The following is a 27,904-nucleotide window of genomic DNA, read 5'->3' on the forward strand; positions in this document are numbered from 1 at the left end:
TGAAATTCAGCCATGATTTTCTGAATTACCTTGACCCAATAACACTATACATCATCCATGTACCCATTGTATCAACTTGCTTTCAATTCTATTTGAATAATCTTCAAAACTAATAAGCCATTGAAGCAAACTGTTTGGAAAATTGAATTTTCCTTTGAAGATTTACAAAAATTATGGTAACAACACAAGGAACTTTATCTTATGGTTAAATATGAACAGCGGTACTCAGTGATGTGTTGTGTTGGATTTGCCCCAAACATAACACTTTGTATTCAGGCCATAAAGTTAATTACATTTATTTGCCATATTTATGCATGTTTTAGAATATTTTTTATTCTGTATGGGCTTCCTTCTTTTGACTGTCGTTTAGATTAGTATAGTGGAGTAACTACAATGTTGTTGATCCATCCTCAGTTTTCTCCTATGACAGCCATTACTCCGTTTTTAAATCACGTGCTTAGGGCAGGATCCAAGGGTTTCATTGGCTGCCTGTCGTCTGTCCAGTTCAATCATTTGACACCGCTGAAGACAGCCATTCTGAGTCGTGGAAGCTCATTGGTCCATGTTCTTGGAAATCTAGTTGAATCGAACTGTGGAACCTTGGCTGATAGTACAACTTCACAATCAGCATCTGGTGAGTTTAATAGCATTGATGTGAATCATGTTCGGCTTCACAATATGGATTTTATTTATGCCATTTTTTAGCATACAGTGCATTCGGAAAGTATTGAGTTTTTCCCCATTTTGTTACATTACAGCCTTATTCGAAGATGGATTAAATAGTCCCCCCCCCCTCATCAATCTACACACAATACCCCATAATGACAAGGTGAAAACAGGTTTTTAGAAATTGTTGAACATTTATAATAATAAAAAATTAAAAAATACATTTACATAAGTATTCAGACCCTTTGCTATGAGACTCGAAATTGAGCTCCGGTGCATCCTGTTTCCATTGATCATACTTCAGACGTTGCTACAACTTGATTGGAGTCCACCTGTGGTAAATTCAATTGATTGGACATGATTTGGAAAGGCAGCATCATGCTGTGGTGATGTTTTACAGCGGGGGGGACTGTGAGACTAGTCAGGATCGAGGGAAAGATTAATGGAGCAAAGTACAGAGATCCTTGATGAAAACCTGCTCCAGAGCGCACAGGACCTCAGACTGGGGCGATGAAAAAGATATGAGAAAACAGTGAGGTCCAGGCTCTGTCGTGACCGGGAGGCCGGGAGGTCGGCCTAGCATCGTCCGGGTTAGGGTGGGTTTGGCCGGTAGGGATATCCTTGTCTCATCGCGCACCAGCGACTTCTGTGGCGGGCCGGGCGCAGTGCACGCTAACCAAGGTTGCCAGGTGCACGGTGTTTCCTCCGACACATTGGTGCGGCATAGTTTGTCTTCACTATTATTCTACAATGTAGAAAATAGTCAAAAATAAAGAAAAACCCTGGAATGAGTAGGTGTGTCCAAACTTTTGACTGGTACTGTATTTATTTCAATGATCAAACAATAAAGATATCATTTTAAAGATGGATGAGATCTCCCTTTATTCCTTTTTTGGAGTCATTTAGTAGACGCTCTTATCCAGAGTGACTTACAGTAGTGAGTGCATACATTTTCACACTTTTAACTGCTCCCCCATGACAATCAATCCCATAGCCACGGCGTCGCAAGTTAACCACACGGGACTGTATGCTGTTGAATATTGGCATGGAAAGACATAGGAGTCCCTATTCATTCATTATACAAATGTTACAGTAGTTAGCTAAGTGCTTTATGTTCATGCACATTATCACCAAATTATTCATTGTGTAATATATATATATATATATATATATATATATATATATCTCTCTCTAATAATTTATAAGTGTAATGTATATTTCTAAAACTGACTCGGTACAAACAAAAAGTGTATTTGTTCTGGAACGTGACTACTGAAGTTCAAGGAGGGTAAAGGATGGAAATGAAATAGGCTTCAGTATAAAACTAAAAGATCAGGTCCCACATGTCTGTTGGCTCAGTTGCGGTCCAAGTCAGGTGTGTTCTCAAACATCTACAGAGGGATGGATAAAATGTCAACATGAGCAAAATGTCTTTATGGATGCAAAACTACCATTGGTCAGAGGGACAAAATAAATGGCACCATGATGAAATTGAATTTGCAATACACACACATTCATTCCAATCTCAAGGGATTGAAGGATTTTTAGAGGATGTTTGCGTACTGGTTAGGAAATGTAGCAGACTACAGACAATCATGCATACATGAGCCTCATGCTGAAAACACAAAACAATTGTACCGCAGGTTACTACAGTAGGTACCAGTGATTATTTGGCACTATTGAAACATCGCCCACAGCCTGTTATTACTAGCAAAGGCATGCTTATTCGGAGAAACCGATACCATTCACAATACCTGAAAGTCTTCAGCTAAAAACTCTCCGAGATCAGACGTCTGAGGCAAGTAGTATGATAAAGAACAACAATGGACGAGAAATTCAAGGGACATATTCCCAAATTAATGCATTGTTCAATTCTTAGTGTTTGGCATCAGACTGCAATTGAATTGAATTGAATAAACACCAGAGGGGAAGTTTGACTCACCACAGCATCAATTTCCTTAGGACCAGTCCAACACTGGAACACTGGTGCAACGCTCCTCTTCAGCTCTCCGAACACGTCTGGCGACATGGGCATCATGTTGTCTTGCAGTCTAGATGGGTGACTAGAACACATTGTGAAAATAACAGTTAAATCAGATTATAAAATCATACTCAAACCAGACTATTGCAAATACAAATAAAGAATTTTATAGCATCTTTACCTTTTAACGAAATTAATATTGAGTATTATGAAGGATACTCGAGACTTACACTTCTGACACTGATATGAGTTCTGTCTTCATGTACCCTGTGCTGCTGGAGCTCTCCACATCCATGGGCTCCGATGCTGAAAAATTTAAAATGGTGGACCAGTGATATAAAGACCACTTGTCCCAGATCTGTCTGTGATCTATAGCCAACTCCTATGGTCGTTCAATGCTATACAGAGAAAATAGATTGATAGAGAGGTTGGTCATAAAACACAACCCCGATGGTCTACCAAACAGACATCCGGGTCCTTACAGGGGCTTTGTGTAAATCAAAAATAACACTATCGCTACCAAGGTGAATGATTGAGGAGCAAACTGAAGAGAGAAGAATTTTCAGCCACTCTTTGTGGGACAATGGAAGTAGATTTCAGTAATGCTTCTCTATTCTGGGACCACCCACACGTAAAATGTATACACGTATGACTAAGTCGCTTTGGATAAAAAAGTGTCTGCTAAATGGCATATATTATTTATTATAATATTCGCAGAGGATTGAAAAACAAAGTGGTCACTGGCTGCTTACCCTCTGAGGCCCTAGCGTAGTACTTTCCGAAGGACTTGTCTTTGGGGATGTCTGGGTAGAGGAAGCGGAGTGGGTTCTCTGGGATGTTCTCAGCTGCCATCACCTTGTAGGTGCGGATGATGTCAGGCAGAGAGACGGCAGACAGTTCCTTCTTGGTGTAGGGCTCCACTGCATGGAATACAGGCTTATCTGTGAAAACACACATCAAAATATATCAACCTTTTAATTGTAATTGGCTACAGGGCCGCTGTGTGTGTGTTTTCACAGACTCACCGTATTGGTCGTGTTCCACCCAAGTGAATGTGATGGCTCCGTCTCTGCTACTCTCACTGAAGCGCAGCAAGAACGTGCCTGGACACTTCCCAGTCAGCAGGGCCTTCTCCCTCTCCTTACTCACAAAGCCCAGGATGCAACTGTGTGGGTGAGAAAAAGAAAATAAACATTTCTTAACCTCTACGTTTATTTGACAGGGGAAATTCACATTGTCCAAAAATTAGGTAAATGTACAGTGCATTTGGAAAGTATTCAGACCCCTTGACTTTTTCCACATTTTGTTACGTTAAAGCTTCATTCTAAAAGGGAATCAATTGTTTTTTTTACTCATCTACCCCATAATGACAAAGCAGAAACAGGTTTTTAGAAATGATTACAAATAAAAAACTGAAATATCACATTTACATAAGTATTCAGACCCTTTGTTGAAGCTCCTTTGGAAGCGATTACAGCCTCAAGTTGTCTTGGGTATGATGCTACAAGCTTGGCACACCTGTATTTGAGTTTCTCCCATTCTTCTCGGCAGATCCTCTCAAGCTCTGTCAGGTTGGATGGGGAGAGTCACTATTTACAGGTCTCTGGTCTCTTCAGAGATGTTCGATTGGGTTCAAGTCTGGTTCAGGTCCTGAGCACTCTGGAGCAGGTTTTCATCAAGAATCTCTCTGTACTTTGCTCCGTTCATCTTTCCCTCGATCCTGACTAGTCTCCCAGTTCCTGCCGCTGAAAATCATACTCGCAGCATGATGCTGCCACCGCCATTCTTCACCGGTGCCAGGTTTCCTCCAGACGTGACGCTTGGCATTCAGGTCAAAGTGTTCAATCTTGGTTTTATCGAATCAAATTTCATTTGTCACATGCACTGAATACAACAGGTGTACCTTACAAATAAATGCTTACTTACAAACTCTTAACCAATAAAGCAGTTTGTTGTTAAAATACCCCCCAAAAATGAAATAAATAAAAGTAACAAATAATTAAAGAGCAGCAGTAAAATAACAATAGTGAGGCTATATACAGGGGGTACCGGTAGAGAGTCAATGTGTTAGTCTGGTTAGTCAAGGTAATATGTACATGTAGATACGAGTTATTAAAGTGACTATGCATAGATAATAACAGAGTAGCACCAGCATAGAAGGGGGGGCAATGCAAATAGTCTGGTTAGCCATTTGATTAGATGTTCAGGAGTTTTATGTTTTTGGGGTAGAAGCTGTTTAGAAGCCTTTTGGACCTAGACTTCACGCTCCAGTTCCGCTTGCCATGCGTTAGTAGAGAGAACAGTCTATGACTAGGGTGACTGGAAGTCTGACAATTTTTAGGGCCTTCCTCTGACACCGCCTGGTATAGAGATTCCTGGATGGCAGGAAGCTTGGCCCCGGTGATGTACTGGGCCGTACGCACTACCCACTGTAGTGGCCGAGCAGTTGCCATACCAGGCAATGATGCAACCCGTCAGGATGCTCTTGATGGTGCAGCTGTAGAACCTTGAGGATCTGAGAACCCATGCCAAATATTTTCAGTCTCCCGAGGGGGAATATGTTTTGTTGTGCCCTTTGTCTTGATCATGTTGAGGGAGAGGTTGTTGTCCTTGCCCCACGAGGTCAGGAGTCTGACCTCCTCCCTATAGGCTGTCTCATCGTTGTCGGTGATCAGGCCTACCACTGTTGTGTCATCGGCAAACTTAATGATGGTGTTGGAGTCGTGCCTGGCCATGAAGTCATGAGTGAACAGGGAGTACAGGAGGGGACTGAGCACGCACCCCTAAAAGCCCCCATGTTGAGGATCAGCGTGGCGGATGTGTTGTTACCTACCCTTACCACCTGGGGGCGGCCTGTCAGGAAGTCCAGGATCTAGTTGCAGAGGGAGGTGTTTAGTCCCAGGGTCCTTAGCTTAGTGATGAGCTTTGAGGACACTATGGTGTTGAACGCTGAGCTGTAGTCAATGAATAGCATTCTCACGTAGGTATTCCTTTCGTCCAGGTGTGAAAGGGCAGAGTGCAGTGCAATAGAAATTGCATCATCTGTGGATCTGTTGGGTGGTATGCAAATTGGAGTGGGTCTAGGGTTTCTGGGATAATGGTGTTGATGTTAGCCATGACCAGCCTTTCAAAGCACTTCATGGCTACAGACGTGAGTGCTACGGGGCGGAAGACATTTAGACAGGTTACCTTGGTGTTCTTGGGCACAGGGACTATGATGGTCCCACATCGGCTGCAGAGAGGGTGATCACACAGTTGTTCGGAACAGCTGATGCTCTCATGCATGTTTCAGTGTTACTTGCCTCGAAGCAAGCATATAAGTTATTTAGCTCGTCTGGTAGGCTTGTGACACTGGGCAGCTCTCGGCTGAGCTTCCCTTTGTAGTCTATAATAGTTTGCAAGCCCTGCCACATCCGACGAGCATCTGAGCCGGTGTAGTACGATCTTAGTTCTGTATTGACACTTCGCCTGTTTGATGGTTCGTTGGAGGGCATAGCGGGATATCTTATAAGTTTCTAGGTTAGAGTCCCGCTCCTTGAAAGTGGCAGCTCTACCCTTTAGCTCAGTACGGATGTTGCCTGTAATCCATGGCTTCTGGTTGGGGTATGTACGTACAGTCAATGTGGGGACTACGTCATCAATGCACTTATTGATGAAGCCAGTGACTGATGTGGTGTACTCCTCAATGCCATCGGAAGAATCCCGGAACATATTCCAGTCTGTGTTAGCAAAACAGTCCTGTATTTTAGCATCTGCTTCATCTGACCACTTTTTTATTGACCGAATCACTGGTGCGTCCTGCTTTAATTTTTGCTTGTAAGCAGGAATCAGGATAGAATTATCGTCACATTTGCCAAATGGAGGGCGAGGGAGAGCTTTGTACGCATCTGTGTGTGGAGTAAAGTTGGTCTAAAGTTATTATCCCCTCTGGCTGCACATTTAACATGCTGAAAGAAATTAGGTAAAACTGATTTAAGTTTCCCTGCATTAAAGTCCCCGGCCACTAGGAGCGCCGCCTCTGGATGAGCATTTTTCCTGTTTGCTTATGGCGGTATACAGCTCATTGCGTCGGTCTGTGGTGGTATGTAGACAGCTACGAAAAATACAAATAAACTATCTAGGTAGATAGTGTGGTCGACAGCTTATCATGAGATACTCTACCTCAGGCGAGGAAAACCTTGAGAGACTTCCTTTAGATACCGTGCACCAGCTGTTGTTTACAAATATACATGGACCGCTACGCCTTGTCTTACGGGGATGAGGGCCTGTTCGGGTGTCTGGAGTAAATCCTTCTCGCCCAACTCATAAATGAACCAATTCAAGGTTAGTAGTCGCTGTTCTGATGTCCAGAAGCTCTTTTCGGTCATAAGAGAAGGTAGCAGCAACATTAGGTAAGATTTTTTTTTTTACAATGTGAAAAAAAAAAAATGGCACGGATGGTTAAGATCCAATAAAGTGGCAGCCATCCTCTCTGGCGCCATCTTGTTTCTCATGGTCTTCGAGTCCTTTAGTTGCCTTTTGAAAAACTCCAAGCAGACTGTCATTTGCCTTTTACTGAAGAGTGGCTTCCATCTGGCCACTCTACCATAAAGGCTTGATTGGTGGAGTGCTGCAGAGATAGTAGTCCTTCTGGAAGGTTCTCCCATCTCCACAGAGGAACTCTGAAGCTCTGTCAACGTGACCATTGGTTTCTTGGTCACCTCCCTGACGAAGGCCCTTCTCCCCCGATTTCTCAGTTTGGCCGGGCGGCCAGCTCTTGCAAGAGTCTTGGTGGTTCCAAACTTCTTCCATTTAAGAATGATGGAGGCCAATCTGTTCTTGGGGACCTTCAATGCTGCAGACATTTTTTGGTACTCTTCCCCAGATCTGTACCTCATCACAATCCTGTCTAGGAGCTTTACTGACAATTCCTTCGACCTCTTGGCTTGGTTTTTGCTCTGACATGCACTGTCAACTGTGGGACCTTATATAGACAGGTGTGTGCCTTTCCAAATCATGTCCAATCAATTGAATCAAAACAACTCTGCCTCGATATAAGAGAACCGAATTGAGGGTTCCTCAGCTTACTAGAGCTTAACAGTGTAGTTGTTTGCTTTTGTGCTGAGAAATTGCAGCTATGGACACCATTCTGCTAATGCAGATAATGATAATGTTCAACCGACTGATAAAGAACTAACTCACCCATCGTTCCACAGGGACAGCAGGTGTCTCTTGATGAGGTCCAGGATAGCTTCGATCCACAGCCAGAAGGGAAAGCTCTTCTCACTGAGACTCTACAGTAGACAATGTGTCTTCAGATGTCTAGATGGATTACTAGGTCCTTCTATATTACAACTGTAAAGATGTTGTATTCTGTATATTGTAGTCATGACTTACCTTACAGAACTTGGTCCAGGGGATAAGGCCCTCAAGATTCCTCTGTGCTTTCTGGCCTGTTAGAAAATGTATCTAGGTTAACCTCATCATGAAGTATCGGGAATCAACCAGCAACGTTATTAGAAGTATGGTAACATAACAAAAGCCAATCCCCCCCCCATCATGACTCACCCAGTAGTTTGTCGGCCAGCATGCCTAGCTGCTCTTCATTGAGTCCCCTCTTGGTGACAGAGGAGAACTGCCAGCTCAGCACCTCAGACAGCTGACCCCAGGACGCTGCAGGAGGGCTCAGGAAGAACTTCAGGTTCTGGGACAGACCAGGGAAAACGAGCGAGACAGAAAAGGAGAGCAGTGCGTTTGTGTACTGTCAATTTTTTAAAATCTGATTTAGACTGGCTAATGCGTTGGCCTTCTGAACAGGTCTCTCTTACAATGAGATTTGATCTCAATGCAAATAACATGTATACATAAAGGTTAAATTGAATGAATGCACTGTTCTACCTTGGGTTCGCTGGTCAGCATGTTGTACCACAGGATGGAGGCCCAGCCACTGGGCAACTGGCTGACGTTGGAGATGACCACGATGGGCAGGGAGATGGTCTAAGAAGGACCAGAGGCCAGAGAAAGTCAAATTAAATAAGGTCAGTGTGCTGTTGGACCTTATGAAAATGGGAGTGTAGGCCTAATATAAATAGAAGCCAGTTCAGATAGGGAACCTGAGTCCCCCGCCTCAGCTGTGATTGCTAGTATGCGTTTGCTTCTTTTGCAGCATTGACTCTGCTGCTGTAACTAGCCGCTTCTCACTATGCTACGTTTTTCTGATTTGCATTTTCTTTGCGAATGCTTGCTAGCTGTGGTTGAACCTCATTCAATATGCTCATGTGGCATGTCTGGCTGCGAGGATCAATCCACGTCGCTGCTCTGCTGTTGTCAATAGCGGCTACAACTAGCTAGCTCGTAGATTTGTCTCGGGAGTATTGTATACTTTATTTGTTTTTATTTCCAATGCCAGTATCGGGTAGGGTCTGTGCGCTTGGTTAACACCCCATCACATAGAAATTGACTCGCCTATACAGGAGGAAGTAGCCTACACTAGTCTTTATGCGTCGATATACAGCGAGTACCAATGTTTTCTTGATGACACGAGCAGGTTGGTGCTTATCACGCCGATTTGATAGTATTTGGTCTCATGCGGCCGCAAATTTGTTTAGCGCAGTCTAGATAGTAGCCTATTATGTGTCGCGCGGGACACCAGACCGCTGCAAGACACTATAGTATCAGCTATACATTTACGGTGTCTTCCAGTCACATTTATAATTCCGTACATATTCTGACTGTAGGTTAATCATTCTGGGACCTTCCCTTATACATTTAGCTAAAAACACTCAATTTAACGTGCAGGTCTGAAATAGTGTGCAATTATAGCTATACTTGCCGCTTCTGTTCTGAGCTAACTAATATGCAGGCATATTTCAGTATCTATTTGGTCTATTTCTTCTTGTTATCGGGTCATCATCTATCTTCTCTCAGGGCTTCAAGTAGACTATATTGTAGACCTAGGTTTTAGATGATCATGTCACTATCCCATTGCACTCTCGTGCATGCACCTGCATGTTGTTTTATGCTATGTGCGCAGTCTAATCAGGATCAACCTTTCCGCTACTCTCATGGCCTTAGGAAAAGCCTCTCTCTCTCTCTCTCTCTCAGTAGCACAAGTTTGAGTCCAAGTTGAGGCAAAAGTGTTGTAGTTGCATTGCACTTTTCCAAAGTATGATGGATTTATGGGTTCCTCAGTCTGAGATACACTAAGTGCTCCTTCCCTTTAATCTTGCATTATCTCTTAAGTACTGTTTGCATTATGGACACTCACATTTTAACATCTAGGGGTCAAGGGGTCTGAATACTTTCTGAAGGCACTGTAGCTGCAGGTGGTAGACTGGCTCATATTGCTTACGTTTGCTTGTTAGATAAAAATATCTCCTTATGCTGACCCGTCAGATGATTACTTATTTAGTTTCAGTGTGAGCACCCGGCGGTGCGTCTCCAGGGCGGTTGGGTCCGTACTGCTTACAGGTGCTAGTTAGATAGTATATTTGTCCTAAGATAACAGCTCACCTTGCCTCAAGCAAGGGTCACCAGTGTCATATGAGAACTATAGTGGCTTGCGAAAGTATCCCCCCCCCGGCATTTTTCCTATTTTGTTGCCTTACAACCTGGATTTAAAATGGATTTTTTGGGGGATTTGTGTCATTTGATTTACACAACATTTTGAAGATGCAAAATATTTTTTATTGTGAAACAAACAAGACAAAAAAAAAAAACAGAACTTGAGCATGCATAACAATTCACCCCCCCAACCAAAGTCAATACTTTGTAGAGACACATTTTGCAGCAATTACAGCTGCAAGCCTTGGGGGTATGTCTCTATAAGCTTGGCACATCTTGCCACTGGGATTTTTTTTCCCATTCTTCAAGGCAAAACTGCTACAGCTCCTTCAAGTTGGATGGGTTCCGCTGGTGTACAGCAATCTTTAAGTCATACCACAGATTCTCAATTGGATTGAGGTCTGGGCTTTGACTAGGCCTTTCCAATACATTTAAATGTTTTCCCGTAAACCACTCAAGTGTTGTTTTAGCAGTATGCTTAGGGTCATTGTCCTGCTGGAAGGTGAGCCTCCGTCCCAGTCTCTGGAAGACAAACAGGTTTCCCTCAAGAATTTCCCTGTATTTAGCACCATCCATTATTCCTTCAATTCTGACCAGTTTCCCTGTCCTTGCCGATGAAAAATATCCCCACAGCATGATGCTGCCACCACCATGCTTCACTGTGGGGATGGTGTTCTCTGGGTAATGAGAGGTGTTGGGTTTGCGCCAGACATAGCGCTTTCCTTGGCCAAAAAGCTCAATTTTAGTCTCATCTGACCAGAGTACCTTCTTCCATATGTTTGTGGAGTCTCCCACTTTTGGCGAACAACAAACGTGTTTGCTTATTTTTTTCATTAAGCAATATATTTTTTTCTGGACACTCTTCGGTAAAGCCCAGCTCTGTGGAGTGTACTAAGTGGTCCTATGGACAGATACTCCAATCTCCGCGGTGGAGCTTTGCAGCTCCTTCAGGGTTATCGTTTCTCTCTTTGTTACCTCTCTGATTAATGCCCTCCTTGCCTGGTCTGTAAGTTTTGGTGGGCGGCTCGCTCTTGACAGGTTTGTTATGGTGCCATATTCTTTCCATTTTTTAATAATGGATTGAATGGCGCTCCGTGGGATGTATTTGATACACTGCTGATTTTGCAGGTTTTCCTACTTACAAAGCATGTAGAGGTCTGTCATTTTTATCATAGGTACACTTCAACTGTGAGAGACGGAATCTAAAACAAAAATCCAGAAAATCACATTGTATGATTTTTAAGTAATTAATTTGCATTTTATTGCATGACATAAGTATTTGATCACCTACCAACCAGTCAGAATTCCGGCTCTCACAGACCTGTTCGTTTTGCTTTAAGAAGCCCTCCTGTTCTCCACTCATTACCTGTATTAACTGCACCTGTTTGAACTCGGCTTCATAACAAAAGGGGTGAATACATATGCACGCACCACTTTTCAGTTTTTTATTTTTTATAATTTCTTGAAACAAGTTATTTTTTTATTTCACTTCACCAATTTGGACTATTTTGTTTATGTCCATTACATGAAATCCAAATAAAAATCTATTTAAATTACAGCTTGTAATGCAACAAAATAGGAAAAACGCCAAGGGGGAATGAATGCTTTTGCAAGGCACTGTACAAGACATACGTTGCACAGCGCATTCTACACATGGTTCATATTCACACATTGTATAGTCTTGTAATGGTAGGATGACCTAGCTGGTCTATTTGATCATGTCTCAATGGCACTTTCTGCAGTAGTGACACATAGTGTGTATGGTGTATGGTTCTGCTGATTTGGGGGATTGGTATAGCATGTAGGTCATTTGATATATTAACGCTTTGCTTGTTGCAGTGAGCTCCCCTGATGTAACAGAGCCTATATCGCCAAGACTTGAAATATTCATTATTTAATAAATGGTTAAACATATTTCTATGTGGTGTTTGTTTTCTGAAATATAGCGAAGCCAGTTCAGAAAAGGAAGCCGAGTGCCCGCTTCAGCATCAGCTGAGATGGCACCAATTAGATGCTAGTAACGATCCCCTTCACCTTATTTGGCGTTCTATTTAAGGATGACTGATTCTGCTAACACATCCTGCTGCCTGCATCCTGCTAGTATCCGTTTGCTTCTTTACTCCCACCATCACCCCAGCCTCGACCTGTTAGGTTCTGTTTTCCTGCTTGTAGGTCATTTTAGATATTGACGCTTTGCATCGGCAGTGAGCTACCCTGAAGGAGTAGAGCCTATATCGCCACCACTTGCATTATTCATTCTTAAATCAATTGTAAAAAAAAATATTTAAAAAATTCTACTTGGTGTTTCCTTTCTGAACTATATTTCAGACCACTTACCTCTAGCTTGAGCTCCAGACCTGACTGGTTGAGTTCAGACTCAAAGCAGATGCAGTGCAGCTCCTCTGTCACAATGAGAGGTCCCTGGAATAACACGGTCAGACAGTAACACATTAGGGGCTATGTCCCAATTGTCTTGCCTTCCTCCAAAAGTCTGCACTTGTTCACTTCCCTGATTTGAAAGGAAAATGACTGGTATGAGAAATATGATGGAAACTCCCTCCGAACCATACCAATTCAATGCTTTAACATATGTGGGAAGTGGTGAACGAGTGCACTCTTCAGGAGAAAAGAGATATCATTGTGACCCACCCTAGGACTCAGTGCCACGCTGTACTTAGCACTTCTCATATCTATCGGAATGAATTGACTGTAACTGATCACCTTGTCATTATAGGGCAGTCATATAACCCAGGTAATCTCTCACCTCATTTGTTCTGTTGCCGGCTACTTTCTGCTCTTTCAGTTGCTGTGTTGAGACCAGAGAATAAACTGTAAGGAGTGATGACAGTGCAGGTCCAAATGGAAAATCGGGACAACTCGTTCAGGTGTAATGCCCTGTATGCCAGTTGTAAATGGTGCCAGCTTACCAAATGGCGGAACTCTGCAGCCAGGCTTCCATTTGACTCCTCCATATTCAGAACTTTTGTGTTGGTGCCCAATATGTTGAACTTACGAAACCCTTTCTTTTCTGTAACGTCCCTGGAGGGAAAACGCAATGTGCATTCCTTCTTTAGTTATGTATTCACGTCACAAATTCAAGAGCAGGGCATAACAACGGACAAACACATATTTTACCACACTCATCAACTTACTTGTCAAACAAAGCTTTCACTTTGAGTTGATAATTGAATTCCTGGAGCTTCACAAGAAATCTAGAGAGAAAATGCTAATCAAAACTCAACCAGGTCTGGACAGATTCATAGGAACTACTGACGGGAGGAACTACAGACGGGAGGTGCTGTTGTGTTGTGCTTACCGGAGCTTGACAGTGAACTGCACCTGTGTCTTCAGCACCAGAGGTCTCTGTGGATGTGTGGGCATACAGGGCTGTCTCTCCACCACCAAGGAACTGAGAAACACCATAGACACAAGGAATTTAGAGGGGATATATTGTATAGAGGCATTAAGATATTCTTCAAGAACAAATGGGTAGAATATACAGTATATATACACTACCGTTCAAAAGTTTGGGGTCACTTAGAAATGTCCTTGTTTTTGAAAGAAAAGCACATTTTTTGTCCATTAAAATAACATCAAATTGATCAGAAATAATGTGCAGACATTGTAAATGTTATAAATGTCTATTGTAGCTGGAAACGGCAGATGTTTTATGGAATATCTACATAGGCGTACAGAAGCCCATTATCAGCAACCATCACTCCTGTGATCCAATGGCATGTTGTGTTAGCTAATCCAAGTTCATAATTTTAAAAGGCTAATTTCTCATTCGAAAACCATTTTGCAATTATTTTAGCACAGCTGAAAACTGTTGATCTGATTAAAGAAGCAATAAAACTGGCCTTCCTTAGACTATTTGAGTATCTGGAGCATCAGCATTTGTGGGTTCGATTACAGGCTCAAAATGGCCAGAAACAAAGAACTTTCTTCTGAAACTCGTCAGTCTATTCTTGTTCTGAGAAATGATGGCAATTCCATGCGAGAAATTGCCAAGAAACTGATCTCGTACAACGCTGTGTACTACTCCCTTCACAGAACAGTGCAAACTGTCTAACCAGAATAGAAAGAGAAGTGGGAGGCCCCAGTGCACAACTGAGCAAGAGGTCAAGTACATTAGAGTGTCTAGCTTGAGAAAAATACACCTCACAAGTCCTCAACTGGCAACTTCATTAAATAGTACCCGTAAAACACCAGTCTCAACGTCAACAGTGAAGAGGCGACTCTGGGAAGCTGGCCTTCTAGGCAGATTTGCAAAGAAAAAGACATATCTCAGACTGGCCAATAAAAATACAAGTTTAAGATGGGCAAAAGAACACAGACACTGGACAGAGGAACTCTACCTAGAAGGCCAGCATCCAGAGTTGCCTCTTCACTGTTGATGTTGAGACTGGTGGTTTCCATAAATGTGGAAAAAGTCAAGGGGTCTGAATACTTTCAGAGGTCTAAGGCACTGCATAGCAGTGCTAGAGGCGCCACTATAGACCCAGGTTCGACCCCAGGCTATGTCACAGCCGGCTGAGACCCATGCGGCGGCATGGGTCACACCAGCGAAAAACACAGAATGGTCCTTTAACATTGGAATACAAATGTGGTGTCACTCACTGTTCTAGGAGGTTCCGGAACAGTGTCAGGGCCCGCCCCTCCAGGAAGCCTTTCTGCTGTTTGATTGGGTCGTTGTCGTATGTGTACTTCTGCTCTAGTTCCTGGAGCTCCTTCAGCTGCTGCCTCACCTGCTGCAGGCTTTCCGCCACCGCTGTGAACCTACAGGGGAAGAAGAAGATGAAGCCGAATAAGAAGATTACTTTATTTGTTGGGTTCCTAAATTCATATTTTTGCTTGATCAGACAAGAGATGCCCGAAAGAATGAACTAGCCTCCTCACCAGTTCTGCAGTTGGTCCAGACATGCGTTGGGTGGTCCTCCGATACAGGAGATCTGCTGCCTCTTCTTCCACTCCGCCAGCTCCTCTGAGATCAGGTCTGACTGGACCGCCTCGGCCATGTTGAGCACCTCCGCCAACTGGCCAACCACTTCCTGTTGGGGAAATTAAGTAAAGTCCCATGCACACAAAGAACAGTTATTATCTACTCTTCAACGTTAGTAGGCTGGTTATTGCTGGATAATACACTAAGGGCGTTTTCACATATAGTTTTGAGATATAGTTCTAATCTATTTGTTAACATTGTCTTTTCCCTCCTATTTGATCCGATTGGTTTCACATTTCCAAATGTCAAACGAACAAAAAATTCCTCAACAAAACCATGTATCCATAAAAGTCATTTGTTTAAATGCTCACGTTAAATCCATCTCTGATTATTCTAAAGCATCACTTGTGTGTCCCGATCTTCATATTACTTTCGCTTTGGTCTTCCAACAACACGAGGGAGGAAACGTAGCGCAATAGCCGCTCTAACTGCAAGGTGAATAGGCTATATTCAGCTATACCCCCGGTATAGCCCCCCGGCTCCCCTAACCTGCATTGGATGCACTCACGAATGCGTTGCTACTCACAAAATGTTTCAGAGACCTCAAGTGATGATGCTGCGAGCATTAAATAAAATGCTGTCAAACAATCAAAAATAATGCGCAACCTCTTTTCCTGTGTTTTGGCTGACTGCATTCTCACCTGCAGCGAACCGCAGCAGTTGTACGAATTGAATTGAACCGAGACCACCCTTTTTGAGTGAACCCCTGTGCATTGTTTAGTGCCCTCCCAAGTGCGGATATAATGTTCACACCAGTCCAAATGCACCAAACCAATTTGGTGTGAAAGCCCCCTTAGTCGCAACTGTTCTGAATGACTAAAATACATGTAGTTTTAGTGGTGATTGAGGCGTAAACAAATCGGTTAATATTCACAGTACAATGTCATGATAAAACGTCACCGTTTAACCTCATCCTGACCCCTCTTACCCCTCTCTTGATCTTCAGCTTCAAACACATCTCTGCAATCAGCAGCTTCTCGTGTTCCAGCTGTTTCGGTGTCAGCCCGTTCATTTCATGTTCTAAAGTGGGAGAAGGAAAAACATCTTACTGACTATACTTGAAACGCAGATTCCTGTAAATAGATGATCTACTACAGATAGAGAATAAAACACCTCACCTCTGTTCTTAAGAGTATTTTCCTTAAAGTCATGCTCATCTTGAAGGTATTCCAGAGACTTTACATTCTGATCCGCTTCCTAGCAAGTGAGATAAACGCGTTGGATCAGATAGATGGCAAACCTGACATGCATGAACACGTACTGCAAATCACTGACGGAATCAACATATACACTGCTCAAAAAAATAAAGGGAACACTTAAACAACACAATGTAACTCCAAGTCAATCACACTTCTGTGAAATCAAACTGTCCACTTAGGAAGCAACACTGATTGACAATAAATTTCACATGCTGTTGTGCAAATGGAATAGACAACAGGTGGACATTATAGGCAATTAGCAAGACACCCCCAATAAAGGAGTGGTTCTCCACAGACCACTTCTCAGTTCCTATGCTTCCTGGCTGATGTTTTGGTCACTTTTGAATGCTGGCGGTGCTTTCACTCTAGTGGTAGCATGAGACGGAGTCTACAACCGTGGCTCAGGTAGTGCAGCTCATCCAGGATGGCACATCAATGCGAGCTGTGGCAAGAAGGTTTGCTGTGTCTGTCAGCATAGTGTCCAGAGCATGGAGGCGCTACCAGGACACAGGCCAGTACATCAGGAGATGTGGAAGAGGCCGTAGGAGGGCAACAACCCAGCAGCAGGACGACTACCTCCGCCTTTGTGCAAGGAGGAGCAGGAGGAGCACTGCCAGAGCCCTGCAAAATGACCTCCAGCAGGCCACAAATGTGCATGTGTCTGCTCAAACGGTCAGAAACAGACTCCATGAGGGTGGTATGAGGGCCCGACGTCCACAGGTGGGGGTTGTGCTTACAGCCCAACACCGTGCAGGACGTTTGGCATTTGCCAGAGAACACCAAGATTGGCAAATTCGCCACTGGCGCCCTGTGCTCTTCACGGATAAAAACAGGTTCACACTGAGCACATGTGACAGAGTCTGGAGACGCCGTGGAGAACGTTCTGCTGCCTGCAACATCCTCCAGCATGACCGGTTTGGCGGTGGGTCAGTCATGGTGTGGGGTGGCATTTCTTTGGGGGGCCGCACAGCCCTCCATGTGCTCGCCAGAGGTAGCCTGACTGCCATTAGGTACCGAGATGAGATCCTCAGACCCCCTGTGAGACCATATGCTGGTGCGGTTGGCCCTGGGTTCCTCCTAATGCAAGACAATGCTAGACCTCATGTGGCTGGAGTGTGTCAGCAGTTCCTGCAAGAGGAAGGCATTGATGCTATGGACTGGCCCGTCCGTTCCCCAGACCTGAATCCAATTGAGCACATCTGGGACATCATGTCTCGCTCCATCCACCAACGCCACGTTGCACCACTGTCCAGGAGTTGGCGGATGCTTTAGTCCAGGTCTGGGAGGAGATCCCTCAGGAGACCATCCGCCACCTCATCAGGAGCATGCCCAGGCATTGTAGGGAGGTCATACAGGCACGTGGAGGCCACACACACTACTGAGCCACATTTTGACTTGTTTTAAGGACATTACATCAAAGTTGGATCAACCTGTAGTGTGGTTTTCCACTTTAATTTTGAGTGTGACTCCAAATCCAGACCTCCATGGGTTGATAAATTTGATTTCCATTGATAATTTTTGTGTGATTTTGTTGTCAGCACATTCAACTATGTAAAGAAAAAAGTATTTAATAAGAATATTTCATTCATTCAGATCTAGGATGTGTTATTTTAGTGTTCCCTTTATTTTTTTGAGCAGTGTAGTATAATGATGGAAACGATCACTCACCTGAACCTTGTTTTTCATGTCTTTGACTTTGTTGTCCAGTTTTTGTTTCTCCAGAACCATGCTAGTCTGTGTGTTTTCTCTGTTGGTCTGAGAAGAAAATACTGTTCATTTAACCTCACAGTTAAAGCATGTAAACGCTCCAATATACAGTTATGTATCACCTACAATATCTGACAGCGTGGATAGTGTGGTGATTTTATTAATTACAATGCATGTCAATAAAAGTCAATGTAGGGCACCTCTATGCTTTTGGCAGCAGCCAGGATCTTCTGCTCCTCCTTCAGGTTTCTGGAGATGATCATGGCCATGTGAACGGGGTCCTCCTGAAAGTGGTCCTGTGAAAGTGTGTACTTTATTACTATAAATCCCAAAAACCATTCAGACACTGGGGTCATAACCAGAATAATACTAAAAAAAGTTATTATAGATCATTACTGTAGCATACAAGCAATACAGTATGGAAGGCCACTGGCACAGACGTGACTGAGCTCATACTATACCTGGAGGTTTCTCTTGATCTTGCGGATGTTGTGTTGTAGCAGGAAGTTGTTTTCCAGGGCGAAGCGGCTGTGTTGATCATCCAGCTGGGCTAGGAGGTCATGGAAACGTACTGTTGCTAAGGAGTCCTGAACAGCCACATTTTCCCTACAGGGTTTCAATCACAGGGGAAGAGATTGGATGAAGTTATGTGAATAGATAACAGTAGCGAGATTAGAGCTTTATAGATCCATTATACAGCAGCGTCTCAGCATCACTAAAATAGAATGGCATAGATCCAAATATAGTAGAATAGAATCTATATTTATCTATTAAATACAGCAGACTCTCTCCTCCCGTCACTGCTTACCAGTCGATGCTCTCAATCCACTTGCTGAGGTACTGTCTGATGTCCATGGGGAAGGAGTCATCGTAGAGCTGGTCGACCTGCTCCAGGTATTTAGACTCCAGTAGTTGCAGCTGGCACCACTGGGCCATCTGATCAAGGAGGAGTAACAGTGAGTTATGAAATGAGGCAATGAAATAAATGAAGATATTCATATTGTCTAAGATTGAGACAGGAACTACTATAACATGGATCAATGCACCTGGTAGCAATAACCGTTAGATTTGAGACGTGTATTTGGTTACAATATGGCCTGTATCAGCTTGCTGTTCTAGGTAAAGGTCCTTCTGGACCCCTTTAGGTGATGGCCCGTAGCAAGCGACAGGATCTGCTTAAGTTTTCGAGATGATCAATCTCTGTCGAGGGAGGAGCTGGTTTTTACATAGTGTTTTTTTTCTCTTCTGAACACAAACATTTAAATACATACCTTTTATGTTCGCTAGAGTACTAAACTCAAAACGTGTGTACTATTCATGGTACTCTCTCTGCTGATCACGTCTGCCAGTCACAGTGTCCGTATCTAAGGTAGTAGACAGCTGGTGACATCTCGAGAGCAATCTTCGTCCGACAAAACTGCTATCGGGTATCAAGTCTATTTATTTTGAACTATTTAGTTATAGAAACATGAGACCGTCAATGCAAGCTGTAAAACGACTCCCAACTTAGAACACAGCAACCTTAGCAATATAGCTAGCTTGCTAATAAGAAGATATGTTGCTAGCTAGCAGGAGCAGATACTGTAGGTTTATCACTTGCTAGCATGTCATTCCGGGAGTAATAATTCAAGGCCACAAAAATCTATTGGACAAGTAGTGTACATCTAATACAGTCATCAAGGCAGGCCCCACTCATTTAATTCATACTGACAAATACGAAATGCCACATTATCCCTGTCAATAGCTGGACTAGGATGATTGCAGAGCACCCTGCCTCAGACTGTCAGAATGTTCATTTTCTAGCTCACAAAATACATTCCTTTGCTGTGATGATGGATTTGATTCATTCTGGTCTCTCACTTTATCTATTCAGCTCTCATGAGTCCTGCTCCCAGAGATCAACCAAGTGCTATTCACCAAGCATGGGCTGATTCACGGACCTGTGAGGAGAACCATCCTACTGCAGTTTGAACTCGCCCTGCTGTCTCTATTTAGACATTGGGACCACATATGCCTGTTGTCTTTTCTTTGTGGATTTTGTCTTGGACAGTCTAGGGCATTTTAGAGTTGAAGAACACCCACCACAGATACATGTGCTTGTTTGAGCATCTTTATTCATTGTCGTCTCTCACTTTTATCTCCTTTGATCTATTCACCAAGTGCTGCCATTTGAACTCGCCCTGCCGTCAGTCACTATTTAGACATTGAGACCACATGTGTATATTTGCCTGTTGTCTTTTCTTTGTGGGTTGTCTTACACAGTCCAAGTACATTTTGGAGTTGAAGAACACCAACGACAGATGCATCTGGTTGTTTGAACATTTCAAAGACTAAATTCAATGTAGAATCAGTTTAACACATGACAAAACAGACCATTTTACTATTGTAACATGCAATGGGGAGAATTATATTGTTGTCGTCAGCAGCCCAGGCTTTTGCCATAGATGGTAGAGCTCTCGTCTCTAGACCACACAAGCTTTAGATTGCATTCTGCTAAGGTTGTCTCTCTCTACATCGGTTATCTACATTAGTGACCAGGGTGGGGTGGGGTCTTTGATACGCCTATGGGGCCTGGGCACACAAATGCTCCTAGAGAAGGGGTAATACCGAATCATGCATTGACGACAGTTCAAGTCTCTAGCAGAGGCTCGGGTTTCTGGCATAGATGGTAAAGCGCTCATGTATGGACGGCAACATTGTAAGATTGTTCCCTCCACGGTACTTAATATAGACTACATTGATTGGTAAGTTACACTATATTTAGATACTTCAAATACTCCCTAAGCCACATTCGCTACTTGTCTCCATAGTCAATAAATGGTGAAAAACTATTTGTGATGATGTGCTTTGTTCAAATGTATATACATGAAACAAACATTACCGGAAACATGTCTCACACTAGATTTTGGCATCGTCAACTTTTAGAAGGTTAGTGGGAAGGTTAATATATTAAACCACCTAAATATTATATTCCAATGCATCCAACATTATGCAGCTCAGCGTTCAACACCACAGTGCCCTCAAAGCCCATCACTAAGCTAAGCACCCTGGGACTAAACACCTCCCTCTGCAACTGGAGCCTGGACATCCTGATAGGCCGCCCCCAGGTGGTAAGGGTAGGTAACAACACATCTACCACACTGATCCTCAACACAGGGGCACCTCAGGGGTGTGTGCAAAGTCCCCTCCTGTACTCTTTGTTCACTCATGACTGCATAGCCAAGCACGACTCCAACACCATCATTAAGTTTGCCAACGACACAACGGTGGTAGGCCTGATCACCGACACGACAGCCTATAGGGAGGAGGTCAGAGACCTGGCAGTGTGGTGCAAGGACAACAACCTCTCCCCCGACGTGATCAAGACAAAGGTGATGATTGTGGACTACAGGAAAAGGTGGGCCGAGCACGCCCCCATTCTCATCGATGAGGTTGTAGTGGAGCAGGTTGAAAGCTTCAAGTTCCTCGGTGTCCACATCACCAAACACACCAAGACAGTCGTGAAGAGGGCACGACAACGCTTATTTCCCCTCAGGAGACTGAAAAGATTTGGCATGGCCCTCAGATCCTCAAACTAGTTGTCGATTAATTAGGGCCGAATTCAAGTTTTCATAACAATCGAAAATCTGTATTTTTGGACACCAATTTGGCCATTTTTTTAAACACCTTTATTTAATCTTTATTTAACTAGGCAACACATTCTTATTTTCAATGACGGCCTGGGAACGGTGGGTTAACTGCCTCGTTCAGGGGCAGACCGACAGACTTTCACCTTGTCAGCTCGGGGAACCAATCTTGCAACCTTACAGTTAACTAGTCCAACGCTATAACTATCTGCCTCTTGTTGCACTCCACAAGGAGACTGACTGCCTGTTACACGAATGCAGTAAGCCAAGGTAAGTTGCTAGCTAGCATTAAACTTATCTTATAAAAAACAATCCATCAATCATAATCACTAGTTAACTACACATAGTTGGTGATATTACTAGTTTGTCTAGCATGTCCTGCATTGCATATAATCTGGCTGAGCATACAAGCATACAAGTATCTGACTGAGCGGTGGTAAGCAGCAGCAGGCTCGTAAGCATTCATTCAAATAGCACTTTTGTGCGTTTTGCCTGTAGCTCTTCGTTGTGCGTCAAGCATTGCGCAGTTTATGACTTCAAGCCTATCAACTCCCGAGATGAGGCTGGTGTAACCAATGTGAAATGGCTAGCTAGTCAGCGGGGTGCGCGCTAATAGCGTTTCAAACGTCACTCGCTCTGAGACTTGTAGTGGTTGTTCCCCTTGCTCTGCATGGGTAACGCTGCTTCGAGGGTGGCTGTTGTCGTTGTGTTCCTGGTTCGAGCCCAGGGAGGAGCGAGGAGAGGGACGGAAGCTATACTGTTACACTGGCAATACTAAAGTACCTATAAGAACATCCAATAATCAAAGGTTAATGAAATACAAATGGTATAGAGGGAAATAGTCCTATAATTCCTATAATAACTACAACCTAAAACTTCTTACCTGGGAATATTGAAGACTCATGTTAAAAGGAACCACCAGCTTTCATATGTTCTCATGTTCTGAGCAAGAAACTTAAACATTAGCTTTCTTACATGGCACATATTGCACTTTTACTTTCTTCTGCCAAAACTATAGTTTGTTAACAAGACATTTGTGGAGTGGTTGAAAAACGAGTTTTAATGACTCCAACCTAAGTGTATGTAAACTTCCGACTTCAACTGTGTAATATATATATACATATATAAATAAATAAAATACTAACCTTTTTCAGGGCCCTGTCTTTCAAAGATAATTTGTAAAAATCCAAATAACTTCACAGATCTTCATTGTAAAAGGTTTAAATACTGTTTCCCATGCTTGTTCAATGAACCATAAACAATTAATGAACATGCACCTGTGGAACGGTTGACACTAACAGCTTACATATGGTAGGCAATTAAGGACACAGTTATGAAAACTTAGGACACTAAAGAGGCCTTTCCACTGACTCTGAATTGATCATTAGAAAACCCTTTTGCAATTATGTTAGCATGACTGAAAACTGTTGTGCTGATTAAAGATGCAACTAGCCTTCTTTAGACTAGTTGAGTATCTGGAGCATCAGCATTTGTGGGTTCGATTACAGGCTCAAAAACAAAGGACTTTCTTCTGAAACTCGTTATTCCATTCTTGTTCTGTGAAATTAAGGCTACAAAACGTGAGAAATTGCCAAGAAACTGAAGATCTCGTACAACGATGTTTACTACTCACTTCACAGAACAGTGCAAACTGGTTCTAACTAGAATAGAAAGAGTGGGTACACAACTGAGCAAGAAGACAACTACATTAGTGTCTAGTTTGAGAAACAAATGCCTCAAGTCCTCAACTGGCAGCTTAATTAAATAGTGCCCTCAAAACACCAGTCTCAATGTCAACAGTGGAGAGGCGACTCCGGGATGCTGGCCTTCTAGGCAGAGTTACTAAGAAAGAGCCATATCTCAGACTGGCCAATAAAAATAAAATATTTAAGATGGGCAAAAGAACACAGACACTGGACAGAGGAACTCTGCCTAGAAGGCCAGCATCCCAGAGTCACCTCTTCACTGTTGGTTGAGACTGGTGTTTTGAGGGCACTATTTAATTAAGCTGCCAGTTGAGGACTTGAGGCATTTGTTTCTCAAACTAGACACTAGTTAACCCACTGTTCCTAGGCCGTCATTGAAAATAAGAATTTGTTCTTAACCGACTTGCCTAGTTAAATCAAGTAAAAAAAAAAAAAGACGGTTCCACGTTAAAAGTCACTGAACTCTTTAGTTAGTCCATTCTACTGCCGATGTTTGTATATGTGCTCGATTTTATACACCAACGGGTGTTGCTGAAATATCCGAAACCACTCATTTGAAGTGGTATCCACATACTTTTGGTGATGTGTATTTATCCTGTTTCAGTCTTTGGGAGATAGTTATATCTGTTCAAGGCAGCAGCTTGAGGTTGGCACAAGAGGATGTGTTTACATCGAAAATAGAAGCAGGCCATTGGCTGCCTTCATCACGAGGGAAATTTATGGGAGTTGTGATTGGTTCCAAGTTTAGCAGTTCGGCAAATTTGCCTGCGCAGACTGTTGAAATATTGTTTTTTTATGCGAAAATGTGCAAGAATGGAAGGTGCCAACACATTGTATTGTCACCATAAGCATGTTTTACCGTCATATACAAAACATCAGCTCCTCCCTCGACGGGGATCGCGCAACGTCACGTTTTTTAGCTTCAGACCACCACCTAATTTCCCCGTTCTCAACAAAAAAGGTTCTTCCTCGTTTCAAAACACAGATTGCAAGTAGTTGATTTCCTTCTAATTTCTAATGAGATGATATAGAGGCTGTCATCAACACTGTTATAAATTATAGATCGCCTTACCTTTTACTTTGCCTATGGACAACAAATCACGAACTAAAGACTTGAAGAGATGATGGTTTCCTGTTGCAGATCCGCTACAAAAGTACAATCAGGTCACTTACAACAAACAGCGTAACCAAATATATATTTTAAAACGAATCTTATGGTTTTATCTGTAGCATTATAGTCTGATGATGACGCCCATATGCAGAAGAATGTCTTCTCCAATAGGAGTTTCGCATATGATCAGGGTTACTCAGACTCTTTTTCGATAGCCAATCAAGACGCAGACTTTGCTGCCAGACAAAACCGGACAGGGCTGTTCCGATAGATTAACAACCTCCCATGATGTCCTTCGCCGTCCATCTGAAGTATTTTCGTGGATATTAGAAGACAATGGTCAAATTCAGTTTTCATTAACTGTAATCAAAGATAGATTACATGTTTGTATTTGTTGACGCGTCGCAAATTTCCCCAAAACATGAGCAAACCATCTAAAGCAAATACTATATTATCTGCTGCCGTTCAGAAGGAGGAGGACACTGATCAGAACAGCCAAGTGTTTACCACGTGTTTTCAGGGAAAGTGAAAGTAGCTGGAGCCTCTGCTGAAACTGGGGAAATGGGCATGGCCCGATTTATAAGTCATAGTTTTTATATATATATAATGATTGTCTACTTTGACACTGACAAACTGAGATCAATAAAAACGATTTGGTCTGCATTCAAAGAATAGCCCAGCTCAATGAAGTGAGAACACATAAAAAAATCTAATCAAATGTATTTGTCACTTACACATGGTTAGCAGATGTTAATGCGATTGTAGCGAAATGCTTGTGCTTATACTGAACAAAAATATAAACGCAACATTTTCAAAGATTTTACTGAGTTTCTGTCAATGTAAAACAATCTGTCAATTTAAATTAATTAATTAGGCCCTAATCTATGGATTTCTCATGATTGGGCAGGGGTGCAGCCATGGGTGGGCATAGGCCCACACACTTGGGAGCCAGGTCCACATACTGGGGAGCCAGGTCCAGCCAATCTGAATGAGTTTTTCCACACAAAAGGGCTTCACTAAAGACAGAAATACTCATCAGTTTTTGAGAAAAATAAGCTTTTTGGAAAATGTATGGACAAATTTTGGGATCTTTTATTGCAGCTCATGAAAAATGTGGCCAACACTTTACACGTTGCATTCATATTTTTGTTCAGTATATATATTATAGGTTACAGTAGGCTACTAAATAAACTTTCCAGTGGCACACTGACTCACCCAATGATGAAGATACTGTAAGTAGGCCTATACAGTGCTGCTGTTGGGATTTGTGAGAGAAAAATATGTTTTCCCCGCAATTGTATTTAGAAATGTGTAAAAGGCAAACTGACAGCGGCAACAAACCATATAAATATAATCCATAGATCACAGTTTCTATTCAAGTCAGGACTGGCAGCCATTACTAGCGTACCATGAGTTTAACAGTCAAATTGCCATAGTAAGAGGTTCCAAAACCCTTCTATAGGTTTTATGGCAATGCAACAAGCTGTTCTATATTAGGCTAGCATGCTTCCCAAATGGTTGGGATACAGGTAACTACCAAAATAAAGAAAACACTTGAGTAAATGAGGCATAGAAACTATTTGTTTTGGTGTGGGGTAGATCTTCCTGGCATGGTTTGGGTCCACTTGTAGAATATATGCCAAGGCGCACTGAAGCTGTTCTGATAGCTTGTGGTGGCCCAACACCCTATTAAGATCCTTTATGTTGGTGTTTCCTTTATTTTGGCAGTTACATGTATGTGCTTTTGATCTAACTTAATCCACAGTTATTCTGAAACGAGTGATCCTCTGTGGGTAAATTATGCTCTCTGGTGTATTTTGAACATTGAGAGCGGGCTCCTATGTTTTTTTTGTTCTGTTTTGCCTTTCGGGCCCCCTACGGGCTTGGGCCCAGGGGCATCCCCAGCCGCGCCGTCAGAGCATTCGCAGCCCAGCTGGCTGGTGTGTTTACGGACATATTCAATCAATCCCTATCCCAGTCTGCTGTTTCCACATGCTTCAAGAGGGCCACCATTGTTCCTGTTCCCAAGAAAGCTAAGGTAACTGAGCGAAACGACTACTGCCCCGTAGCACTCACTTCCGTCATCATGAAGTGCTTTGAGAGACTAGTCAAGGACCATATCACCTCCACCCTACCTGACACCCTAGACCCACTCCAATTTGCTTACCGCCCAAATAGGTCCACAGACGATGCAATCTCAACCACACTGCACACTGCCCTAACCCATCTGGACAAGAGGAATACCTATGTGAGAATGCTGCTCATTGACTACAGCTCAGCATTTAACACCATAGTACCCTCCAAACTCGTCATCAAGCTCGAGACCCTGGGTCTCGACCCCGCCCTATGCAACTGGGTACCGGACTTCCTGACGGGCCGCCCCCAGGTGGTGAGGGTAGGTAACAACATCTCCACCCCGCTGATCCTCAACACTGGGGCCCCACAAGGGTGCGTTCTGAGCCCTCTCCTGTACTCCCTGTTCACCCACGACTGCGTGGCCACGCACGCCTCCAACTCAATCATCAAGTTTGCGGACGACACAACAGTGGTAGGCTTGATTACCAACAACGACGAGACGGCCTACAGGGAGGAGGTGAGGGCCCTCGGAGTGTGGTGTCAGGAAAATAACCTCACACTCAACGTCAACAAAACTAAGGAGATGATTGTGGACTTCAGGAAACAGCAGAGGGAACACCCCCCTATCCACATCGATGGAACAGTAGTGGAGAGGGTAGTAAGTTTTAAGTTCCTCGGCGTACACATCACAGACAAACTGAATTGGTCCACCCACACAGACAGCATCGTGAAGAAGGTGCAGCAGCGCCTCTTCAACCTCAGGAGGCTGAAGAAATTCGGCTTGTCACCAAAAGCACTCAAACTTCTACAGATGCACAATCGAGAGCATCCTGTCGGGCTGTATCACCGCCTGGGACGGCAACTGCTCCGCCCACAACCATAAGGCTCTCCAGAGGGTAGTGAGGTCCGCACAACGCATCACCGGGGGCAAACTACCTGCCCTCCAGGACACCTACACCACCCGATGTCACAGGAAGGCCATAAAGATCATCAAGGACAACAACCACCCGAGCCACTGCCTGTTCACCCCGCTATCATCCAGAAGGCGAGGTCAGTACAGGTGCATCAAAGCTGGGACCGAGAGACTGAAAAACAGCTTCTATCTCAAGGCCATCAGACTGTTAAACAGCCACCACTAACATTGAGTGGCTGCTGCCCACACACTGACTCAACTCCAGCCACTTTAATAATGGGAATTGATGTAAAATATATCACTAGCCACTTTAAACAATGCTACTTAAAATAATGTTTACATACCCTACATTATTCATCTCATATGTCTACGTAT

The 27,904-nt window shown here is 43.3% G+C and overlaps 1 protein-coding gene across 2 annotated transcripts; it reads right to left on the reverse strand.

The window, feature by feature from the left end:
* Positions 1-789: 789 nt before the first annotated feature.
* Positions 790-24,753, reverse strand: LOC139373245 (signal transducer and activator of transcription 1-alpha/beta-like). Of its 2 annotated transcripts, XM_071113545.1 has the most exons (24): positions 24,502-24,753; positions 18,906-19,033; positions 18,559-18,703; positions 18,298-18,393; positions 18,059-18,145; positions 16,310-16,388; positions 16,120-16,211; positions 15,089-15,240; positions 14,810-14,968; positions 13,506-13,598; positions 13,342-13,401; positions 13,117-13,228; positions 12,954-12,995; positions 12,527-12,610; positions 8,525-8,623; positions 8,195-8,330; positions 8,024-8,079; positions 7,829-7,920; positions 3,673-3,812; positions 3,400-3,588; positions 2,878-2,953; positions 2,609-2,729; positions 2,421-2,459; positions 790-2,057 (listed from the first exon to the last, which is right to left on the reverse strand). In XM_071113545.1, the coding sequence occupies exons 2-24, from the start codon at positions 19,031-19,033 to the stop codon at positions 2,022-2,024; spliced, it is 2,313 nt and encodes a 770-aa protein (XP_070969646.1). In that variant the 5' UTR covers positions 24,502-24,753; the 3' UTR covers positions 790-2,021. The 2 variants fall into 2 exon arrangements, with proteins under 2 accessions (XP_070969646.1, XP_070969647.1); XM_071113546.1 differs by lacking the exon at positions 2,421-2,459 and having other exon boundaries at positions 1,467-2,057; positions 24,502-24,737.
* Positions 24,754-27,904: the final 3,151 nt, after the last annotated feature.

Source organism: Oncorhynchus clarkii, chromosome 18 (genome assembly GCF_045791955.1).
Source record: "Oncorhynchus clarkii lewisi isolate Uvic-CL-2024 chromosome 18, UVic_Ocla_1.0, whole genome shotgun sequence".
NCBI lineage: Eukaryota > Metazoa > Chordata > Actinopteri > Salmoniformes > Salmonidae > Oncorhynchus > Oncorhynchus clarkii.